The sequence below is a fragment of the Ochlerotatus camptorhynchus genome, unplaced genomic scaffold, assembly GCF_037179485.1.
Source record: "Ochlerotatus camptorhynchus isolate MF236.1 unplaced genomic scaffold, CSIRO-AGI_Acam_v1.1 ptg000303l, whole genome shotgun sequence".
Classification (NCBI taxonomy): domain Eukaryota; kingdom Metazoa; phylum Arthropoda; class Insecta; order Diptera; family Culicidae; genus Ochlerotatus; species Ochlerotatus camptorhynchus.
In genome coordinates this window covers 149426-160336 of record NW_027040791.1, presented here as the reverse complement: position 1 = coordinate 160336, position 10911 = coordinate 149426, and the positions used below count along the sequence as shown (strand labels likewise).

The 10911-nt window shown below is 42.0% G+C and overlaps 2 protein-coding genes and 1 pseudogene across 2 annotated transcripts; 1 reads left to right on the top strand and 2 right to left on the bottom strand.

Moving 5' to 3' along the window:
• The first annotated feature begins 826 nt into the window (after positions 1–826).
• Positions 827–1863, top strand: LOC135707077 (cysteine desulfurase-like). The gene has a single exon (XM_065228818.1). The coding sequence runs from the start codon at positions 1047–1049 to the stop codon at positions 1635–1637; it is 591 nt and encodes a 196-aa protein (XP_065084890.1). The 5' UTR covers positions 827–1046; the 3' UTR covers positions 1638–1863.
• Positions 1864–2532: 669 nt separating this feature from the next.
• On the bottom strand, positions 2533–6308 carry LOC135707102 (probable pre-mRNA-splicing factor ATP-dependent RNA helicase mog-4; annotated as a pseudogene).
• Positions 6309–7614: 1306 nt separating this feature from the next.
• Positions 7615–10877, bottom strand: MagR (Iron-sulfur cluster assembly 1 homolog MagR). Its single transcript, XM_065228819.1, has 5 exons — positions 10692–10877; positions 10569–10622; positions 10426–10501; positions 8177–8251; positions 7615–8104 (listed from the first exon to the last, which is right to left on the bottom strand). Exons 1-5 carry the CDS (start codon positions 10770–10772, stop codon positions 8001–8003), a joined length of 390 nt encoding a protein of 129 aa, XP_065084891.1. The 5' UTR covers positions 10773–10877; the 3' UTR covers positions 7615–8000.
• Positions 10878–10911: the final 34 nt, after the last annotated feature.

Sequence of the window (10911 nt, the reverse complement as noted above, 5' to 3'; positions counted from 1 at the left end):
TGTAAACGGCTGATTTAAATGTGCAGTGATCCGAACTGTCAAAACCATAGGATTTTTTTTATCTAGATAAAAATAATTTGTCCAGAATAGATCAGAGACGGAACGATTCAAAACTTTTGCATGCGGGTTCATGGCTTAGCTAAATATTTCCCGCGAACACGGAGCCAGATGTCAGTAGTGTGCTTTGGTCAGAAATTTTATTGCTTTTGCTATGGTCATTAATGTCGGTTTGTCACGAAACTAACGATTTTAAATTGGCTCACTACTTGACTAGCCTATTTGTCCCAAACAAACGTACCCCATTCTAGTTGAAATTCTAGTACTAAGCAATGTTTTTTTTGATTCGCTATGAAAGTTTGACAGATAAAATGAGGGGTTATTGGTTTTTCCTATGTTTTGAGGGGTGAATCGATTAGCTTGGGACCGAAGAGAGTACCAGAGCTGAGCCAAAAAGTTGAGCACGTTATTTCGGGACCTTCTAGTCTTAGAGTTACCTCTATGGCATGTTTATAGATGAACTAGCCTAAGGCTAAAAATCTCTTAAATAAAGAAAAAAAAAAAAAAACAAAAACCTCTATGGCAGTAGTGTGTGAACGTCAAACGTAAGGGAATTTACTATGTGCGCCACAGGTGGCTGTACTACGTACTACCACAAACGAAGTTACAGACGACTTTTCTCCGAAGAAATTAATTAAAATAAGGTGGTTCTCTGTAATAGAATTTTAGACCACTTTCCGCCGCTCACCGCCAGGTTTGCTAGTATTTTTGATTTCAATTAATTCAAGTTGGTTTTGTGTGCAATGATCTGGCAACTCGCGTTCTCACTCGCGTTGACGGGGTGCTGTTTTCTCACTCATCGAAGGAAATTTTGATTAGAGTGAGAAAGTAAGGAACAGTCAGCGCGGGAACCGTGTGCGGTACTATAGGTGCGGCAGAAAGAATGTAGTCGACTCCTTCGTTCTCACGGTGTTCTTACGCATGATCCAACGTTACGTCACACTAGATTATGCATAAGAACGTCGTGATAATGAAAGAGCAAAGTTTGTATGTTTGGGAGCCTCTCGCATTCAACTCGCATTCGTCCTCGAGTTCGTGTGGAAGCCATTCAGAGCGGAGGTGGCCAGGAGCGTGGCATTCGAAGTGGAACCGTTCCGACTCCACTGGTCGTTGGATTGGGGGAAGCCTGTGAAATCGCTAGCCGTGAAATGGAGTACGATCACAAATGGATGGAGTTCCTCTCGAAACGCCTGATGGACCAAATCTTCGCATCGCTACCGAAAGTCATCCGCAATGGCGATCCAGTTCATTCTTATCCCGGATGTATCAATCTGTCGTTTGCATACGTTGAGGGTGAATCGCTGTTGATGGCGCTGAAAGACGTTGCCCTCTCGAGTGGGTCGGCTTGCACTTCGGCTTCGCTGGAACCGTCGTATGTGCTGCGTGCGATTGGTGCCGACGAAGATCTGACTCACAGCTCGATTCGCTTTGGCATCGGACGGTTTACCACCATCGAGGAAATCGACTACATAGCTGAAAAGTGCATCAAGCACGTGACTCGACTCCGAGAGATGTCCCCGCTGTGGGAGATGGTCCAGGAAGGTATCGACATCAAGTCGATCCAGTGGTCGCAGCATTAGAGCGGACGGGTCGGGGCATATTTTAAAGAGAGATTTGATTTTGTATGTTCTGCTGTGTATGGTTGAATTCAGTGAGGGTTTTTTTTTTAATTGTTAATCATTGATTGTGTTATTAACACATCCACTTTTGGTAGTAAGTAGGTATTGAGACGAGAGAAAAATAATGTATAGCTTTGCTACATATGCTATTAGAGACAGCAATAAATCTTAGACAGTGAAATCATTGTGAGTATTTCATCATTCACTTGGCGAAAAAACTTCCTATCAGCGATTGTTTGAAATAGTATAAACTTTGTTAGTTCCAGTCAAGGACGGCGTTGTTACGACTACGCTAAATTCGCAAATCTGAGGTATTCGTGGACTGCCATCTCAGATTTGCTTTGGCGCGGATTAGTTCCACTTACACAGCAAAAAAAAAATGTAATATCAATCAACGTAATTCAAGCTGATGTATGAAATAATGATGTAATAGCAAAAAGCAGATACAATATTACATCAATGGATGTAATTTTGTTCGCAAAATCGATGTACATCGTACAATGTGATATTACACAACCGATTGATTGACCTGGTTGCAGCAGTTTCGATGTAATATTCAACAACTTTTTTTGCTGTGTAGGGTTAATTCAACTAAGTTTCGATTCTAACTATTTGAAGACTCCAGGAAAATCTACGTTTAGAAAGACCTTCTATTATTTAATAAAGAAGTAAAGCAGTAAAGTTATTAATAGTTGGTTGGGCAAGCTAAAATATCATTTAAAAAAATGTGTTCAATGTCGATAAGCTTTCCGCAAAATCCGCACTTCAAAAGCTATAAAACCGCACAAAATTTGCGACACTTGTAACAGCCCTGCAGTTGGCTTCGGCGTGCGAGAGAATACCTAATCCACCTAACCGGACCTGAAGAAACGGAAAGGAGCGCGACTGGGATTAGACGGGCTAGCCTTATGAAGCTCTCTACTGACATACAATATAGCATGGTTGCAGCAACCTTATATTTCACCTATTTGTCCCTAAAGATCACTAATTTACACCCGACACCCTAGGTAGGATAATGTCATCGCAAATAACAACAATTCCCGTTGAATACATAGTGCGAAAAATGCTCTTGAATTACCCCAAACCGTCTCATCACAACCTACGCCTCGGTCAGCGTGGCCCGACCGATCGTTTTCGGCATCTTTTTATTGGTGGAATCCTCGAGCTCCTTCGGTTTGTAGTAATGCGGTGCCGCCTCCAGCAGCCACTTGCTTTCGATTTCAATCACCGACCGCATGTACTCCTTCGTCGTAAACACCAGCTCGTGGTACAGCACCCAACGAGGCAGTTCTTCGAACAGTGCCGAATTCGGATGGATCATCACCGTCTGATTGTGCTTGGCCGTTTTGTAGTGACCCCCCCTTGGAGAGCCGAGCGACGTGATAAAAGTACCCGGCTGTAATAGCCTTCCGGATGTTGGTCGTTTCCGGCAGACTGGAAACCATTTCGATTTCGACTCACTGCATTAACCCAACCAGCTGCTCCCGGACATCGCGAGCTCGTTTCATCGAACAGAACTGAATGAAATTTTCGTAACACCACTGAGTGCTGTAGTCCGATTCGGCCCATTGGTTGTAGACCTGCAGCAAACTCAAGTGGTCCCCGTGCATGTGGTTGAAGTTCTTCCGGGCCGTATCTGCGTGGATGATTTTATCTTTCGGTCGGTAGAAGATGGCTCCATTCACCGATAGCATTGCAGCGATGGCCACCACCTCCTCGGAACATTTGTACTTTTCACTAGCAAGCAGCATTTTTGCCATCATGGGATCGACCGGAAATTCCGCCATCCGTCGTCCAAGTTTGGTCAGTTCACCGTGGTGATTCAATGCCCCTAGGGCGTAAAGTTGCTCCAATGCCAAAACCAACGTTTCATGTGGTGGAGGATCGAGGAAATCGAAATGAAGCAAATCGTTGATTCCAAGAGCTTTGAGCATTAGCACGGCATTGCCCAGGTTTATGCGCTGAATTTCCGGGACGGTGTTGTCTTCCAGCTCGTGTTTGTATGCCCAGGCTGTGTACAGACGAAAGCACTTGCCAGGGGCAACGCGCCCTGCTCGACCTGCACGTTGATTGGCAGACGCTTTCGAAATGGGCACGACCATCAGGGTCTCCATCCCGGTTCTGGAGTTAAAATTATTTTGCTTTGCAAAGCCCGGATCGATCACGTACATTATGTTATCGATGGTTAGTGATGTCTCGGCGATGTTGGTGGCCAGTACGACTTTCCGGGCGTTCGGTGGAGTTGGATCGAAAATTTTCGCCTGCATGTCCGACGGCAGATTGGCATAAATGGGAAGGATGAGTAGTTCCTTGAGTTTGGAACCCAACCGCTTGACGCGATCCTGGAGCATCTCCTGGCAGGCTTCGATTTCCTCTTGTCCTGGAACGAAAAAAAAAATGTAATTTTTTAACATCGCATAGAAATAGACCCACTTACCAGTTAAAAATACAAGAATGTCTCCAAGAGGCTGAGTGGCATGAATCTGTAGAACCGACACCACACATGCATCGATATAATCTGCTTCCGGTGCTTTGGTGTAGAAGACATCAACCTAAAGGGTGATACGGTCAAAATTTGGTCAATATCAACTTGACGTATTTCTTTCAATTTTGCATTTAAAAAACCTGAACACCCCTCATTTTGAAGGTGTGTGTGTGTAGAATGTTGCTCCTATTTTGATTTTGGAATTCACTCTTCAGTTGTCAAAATGCCGTCCAAGCAAGAAGAGCAGCGTATCAAAATTTTGCTCGCGCATCGCGAAAATCCGAGCTACTCGCACGCAAAGTTGGCAAAATCGCTAAAAGTTGCCAAATCAACCGTTACAAATGTAATTAAAGTGTTTGGGGAACGTTTGTCGACAGCCAGGAAGTCTGGATCGGGGGGAAATCGAAAACCGGAAGCCGCTGAGACGACAAAGAGAGTTGCCGGTAGTTTCAAGCGAAACCCTAACCTCTCTCTCCGAGATGCCGCAAATAAGCTGGGTGTATCGTCTACAACCGTGCATCGAGCCAAAAAACGAGCCGGACTATCGACTTACAAGAAGGTAGTGACTCCAAATCGCGATGATAAACAAAATACGACGGCCAAAGCGCGATCCCGGAGGCTGTACACAACGATGCTGACGAAGTTTGACTGCGTGGTAATGGACGTCGAAACCTACGTCAAAGCCGACTACAAGCAGCTTCCGGGACAGGAGTTTTATACGGCAAAAGGAAGGGGAATGGTAGCAGATGTTTTCAAGCACATGAAACTGTCAAAGTTCGCAAAGAAATATCTGGTTTGGCAAGCCATCTGTACCTGTGGCTTGAAAAGCAGCATTTTCATAGCTTCCGGGACTGTCAACCAAGAAATTTACGTGAAAGAGTGTTTGAATAAACGTCTGCTGCCTTTCCTGAAGAAACACGGTTGTTCCGTACTGTTTTGGCCGGATTTGGCATCTTGCCATTACGGTAAAAAGGCCATGGAGTGGTACGCCGCCAACAACGTGCAGTTGGTTCCCAAGGACAAGAACCCTCCCAACACGCCAGAGCTCCGCCCAATTGAGAAATACTGGGCTATTGTCAAGCGGAACCTAAAGAAGACCAAAAAACTGCTAAGGGCGAGCAGCAGTTCAAGGCAAACTGGCTTTCTGCGGCGAAGAAGGTGGACAAGGTGGCTGTACAAAATCTGATGGTAGGGGTCAAGCGTAAGGCCCGGCAATTCGGATTTGGAAAAGCGGAAGCCTAACTGAATATTTTTCCTGAATTTTATACTAATTGAACTTGAAAAAGAAATTTAATTTGATTTTTTAAATAAACGATTTCACCGATTTACACGCGTTTTCCCTTGACCAAATTTTGACCGTATCACCCTTTAGAAGAGAAAAAGTTAGATTTTACAGCAAAACACAAAGCAAGTCAAATCTAACTACGCACCGGAAAACGACGACCAGGAATACGGAATATGTTCGCATCATCGAAGAAATCCGAAAACTTTTCCGCATCCAACGTGGCACTGGAAATCAGTAGTTTCAAATCCAACCGAAACCGCGCAATGTCCTTCACCAATCCAAACAGAATGTCCGTGTGCAACGTACGCTCGTGAGCTTCATCGATAATCATCACACTATACGAAGCTAGGTCCGGTTCCGAAAGAAACTCCCTGTGCAACGTACCATCTGTCATGTATTTAATGACAGTCCGCTCGGATGTGCAATCCTCGAAACGAATACTATAACCAACTTCGTTGCCCAACTTGACGCCCATTTCCTGTGCAACACGTGCCGCCACGGACATCGCTGCCACGCGACGAGGCTGAGTACATCCAATCTTCTTGCCGTCGTTTGTAAACCCAGCTTCATAGAGATACTGTGGAATCTGTGTCGTTTTTCCCGAACCCGTTTCTCCTTCGATAATAAGAATCTGGTGTTCTTTTATAGCGGCTATGAGATCCTCCTTGAATGGAAAAACTGGAAGTGATTTCTTCGTTTCCTCAATGTCCATCTTCTTCCTTTCCGCCTCAGATACCGGTGCTTTCCGGTCCTTTTCTTTAGTTCCATCCAGTCGGAGTGCCTGGACGAAATCAATCTGATCATCCAACAGCAGTTCATACTCTTCAGCACCAGCACCACTTGCGAACCTCTTCGTTTTTGAAAGTAAATTTCACGCACAGTCTGACGTTTGCTTACGGATTTTACCATAGGAGTAAAGAGCTATAGATTCGCCGTCAAGGCCAATAGCATCAACTATATACTTTAAGCTAGTACATATGAGTAGATAGTGTTGCCGTGAGGTACACTCGAAAATTTCAAACGTAAGTGCGTCAAATCAAATTTTGAGCCGCTCCGTCTGTCACTTCGTTTGTGGTACTACCAACAATCAATACGAAACTAACGATTTTAAATTGGCTCACCACTTTAGTAGCCTATTGGTCCCAAGCAAACGATTAACGTACCCTATTCTAGTTGAAATTCTATTACTACACTATGTTTGTTTTGATTCGCTATGAAAGTTTGACAGATAACATCAGGGGTGTGTGGATTCATGCAGAACATGCAGGGGTGAGTGAAATAGCTTGGGACTGCTTGGGACCGTTGTTCTGGTACTGAGTGAGCCAAAAATAATAATGATTTTCTTCGGGACCCAGTGGTCTTAGAGTTATCTCTATGGTGGTACCATAGAGGTAACTCTAAGACTAGAAGGTCCCGAAATAACGTGCTCAACTTTTTGGCTCAGCTCTGGTACTCTCTTCGGTCCCAAGCTAATCGATTCACCCCTCGAAACATAGGAAAAACCAATAACCCCTCATTTTATCTGTCAAACTTTCATAGCGAATCAAAACAAACATTGTGTAGTACTAGAATTTCGACTAGAATGGGGTACGTTAATCGTTTGCTTGGGACCAATAGGCTAGTCAAGTAGTGAGCCAATTTAAAATCGTTAGTTTCGTATTGATTGTTGGCAGTAGTGTGTAAACGTCAAACGCAAAGAAAATAGACAAATATTTAAATTGACCGTTAAATATGTGTTCGATGAGAAACATACGCGTTACGTCTGTTAGTCTGTGGGTATATTATCGCACACTCATTAAGGTGTTTCGCTGTGAGATCCTTATTCTCGTAACCACTTTGAAACCGAGTTCGAAACTTATCAGCTTCCTCGAAACGTACCACATTGAAACTGTTACTTCACGTTTGCTGTACTGCAGCATACATGAAGTATTAATTTCAGATGAAATGGGGCATTAATTTCCGAGATTTGTGTAATTGAAAATTCCAAGTGGTAGTGCATGTATACAGCCGGCCATTTGTGGACTCTACAAGGAATCACCTTAAGCACTCTTATGATATAACGTTACTCGTCCGATTTCTGATTCTGTTATCTGACGGTTTTTGACTTCCAAGATATGTAAAATGACTTTGGAAAATGGATCAGCGCTGAAGAATTAACCGATATTGAGTTATTATTTTCTCAATGCTGTGCATTTTGTTCAACTGTAATTTATTGAAATATTTATTTAAGTATACTACATGTATTTACAAATATTTGCAACTGTGCTCTAGCAAATAAAAACCCCAATGGCATTGATATTTTTTTTAATTACCCAAAGTAGCTAATTACAGAAAGTATGAGACGCCCCCATATAGATTTATAATCTCTTTGAGGTTATCATTGAAAGATATTCTGCTACAATTAAGAAAATATCGACATTTGCAATTCAGAGCAGCAATTGCCAACATGGTCAAACAAAGCAAATCAGTTGCTCCAAAATTCCTATTTATACAGTAAGCTATGTCTGACGTTCTCATGTATTGATAAACACTACGATTAGTACGACTAGTACATCTAGATGTTGAAGGATTCACCGCAGCCACAAGTTCCCTTGATGTTGGGATTGTTGAAAACAAACTCCGCTGACAATTTGGTCTCTACAAAATCCATTTCAGTGCCTGATGAAATAGGGAAATAAGATTGTTTAATTTACGCTAGTTTACGATTGCATAACGCAGTATAATATATACCTAACAGAGAAAGTTGAGCTTTTTTGTCAATCAACACTTTAGCACCATCTTGTACCACTTCTTCGTCTAGTTTATCTGAAATGAAAAATGAACCAATTTAGTAAAAAAGTTTCTAATTGGGTTTTCTTTATTTATTGTTGATTATTGCTACCGCAATCTATTTAATATGTGTACGGAAAAAGTAGACCGGTCTGCTGTGTAAGGAACTCCTAGATGTATGACCTTCTAATATTGTAAATTATGATGAAACCAACTTGTGCGATGACCCGGGGAAAATGAAGGTTTTTTTTCCCTTGATATGTTTTCCGTCGATCTTTTTTCCATGCTGAGCACCAATGCTACCGACGCCAGGGAGGCAGCTCCTACACCTGGACCCTACCTATCGACCCATTAACCCATGAACCGGGGACCAACTTGCAAGAACAACATATCATTATATCATCTAAAGATTTCTTAAATTCCAATAATCCATTTTTTATAGTTAGTGAGTGGAAGCAACCCTGATACGCGATGCTCGATATGGACCAACAAAGGCGTCCACCACCAGAGAAAAACGGACAAAGATCCCAGTACTACCAAGGCAAAGCGTTACTGGGAGCTCAAATATCGTCCCTGAAGATTCTGATCCGGCAGAGATGATCGACGAAACGCCGACTCCAGATAATGATAGAACATACCCTTCTTCTTCTTCTTCTTCTTCGCATTTCAAGCTTATTGCATATCGCATATTAGCTTATTGCGTGCTCTCAACTTAGTGTTCCAGATGCACTTCCACAGTTATTAATTGAGAGCATTCGATGCCTGTACCATTTTTGGATTGGTATAATTGTATGGCAAGTCCAATCATACTTCTATGCCCAGGGAAGTCGAGAAATTTTCCAACCCGGAAAATTCCTAGACCGGGACCGGGAATTGAACCCAGCCACCTCCAGCATGCTTGCTTTGTAGCTGCGCCTTTACCGACTGAGCTAAGGGAGGCAAGTTTTTCACTGAGATCCAGCAAAATAAAATGCCGAGCTGCTCGGTGGCGTCCATCTCGGCAAAAAATCTAAAGGTGTACGAGAAGTGTTGCTTGTATGCAATCTAGAATGACTCCCAGATCTTTTACATTGCTCACACGTTAGATTATTATGCCCCAATAGAGTTAGAATATCGCTTTCACAGAAAAAAAGTTGTTGAATATTACATCCAAACTACTGCAACCAGGTCAATCCATCGGTTGTGTAATATAACGTTGTACGATGTACATCGATTTTGCGAACAAAATTACATCCATTGATGTAATATTGTATCTGCTTTTTGCTATTACATCATTATTTCATACATCAGCTTGAATTACATTGATCGATATTACATTTTTTTTAGCTGTTTTTGATTCCAACAACTACACAGCAAAAAAAAAATGTAATATCGATCAACGTAATTCAAGCTGATGTATGAAATAATGATGTAATAGCAAAAAGCAGATACAATATTACATCAATGGATGTAATTTTGTTCGCAAAATCGATGTACATCGTACAATGTGATATTACACAACCGATGGATTGACCTGGTTGCATCAGTTTCGATGTAATATTCAACAACTTTTTTTGCTGTGTAGTTGAATTTGAGAAGCACACGAAACATAAAGGTGATTGAATTTCTGTTCGATTGCAATACTCTCAAATTTAATCTTGTAAGAATAAGGAATCCTCGGAACAAATCTAATGGGAATGTTCTTCTTCTTGTTTCCTTTATTTAACGTCGGTCTCTTCTTCTTTCCTTTATTTATTGAACGTCGGTCTCTGTTCCGCAATCTAGTGCCAATCACCGACGGACATCGATTGCCATCCATTGACGGCAATCGAATGTGCAGGAAGGCAGCTTCCACACCTGCGTAGGATATCGCACTCATTCAACACACATGGGCCGGGACCAACGGGCTTACTTCCCTTCCGAAGGAAGACGTGACCAGACATTTTTATGCCTCAGATAATGGGAATGTTTGATTGGCTCAGATATTGACAGTTCATTTGGCTCAAAACATTCTATCCGCTTATCTCTCCCCCTGAGTATTTTCAACTAAAAACTTACAACAGTTGTTACTGACTAATATTTGATGCTAGTATTTTGTCTGTTTTGTGTATCTGTGATCTAAACTAGAACGTAAACAACGCTCAACTATGACGAGGAGTTCATTGTGAACAACTTTTACATAAATGAATATTATGTAATTATGAACAGAACATTTAGCAATAAAAAAATACCTTTCGCAGTGGCATAATTAAGCGTGTAACTTAAACCATTGCATCCTCGCTGCCGCACTCCAACTTTAAGACCAACCTGAAAAGTTTGCGTTATTTTATTTACATGGTATAGCAGAATATATGCAAATATTTAAAATACTTACATACTCGGGTTTACCATCTAGAAGTTGTTTTACTCTATTTACAGCTGCTGGTGTCTGAAACGTAGAAGCGTTTATAATATTCGGTATCACCAAAAACATTTTGAAATAATGAAAATAACTCACCAAAGTAAGTGCCGCTCGTGTTGGGAGTAGTTTCCTCTTTACTGCTCTCACCGTTGCAGTGGCAACAACTTTAGATGCCATTGTGATTATTAATTTGCGGTATGAACGAGATTTTCGGAATTTTGTTGGGAGCAACAAGAATTTTGTACCGAATTTTCGCGGCTCTGTTGTTGACGACTTTTTCGATTTCGCAATTTCAGTCATGAGCAGAAGCACAGCT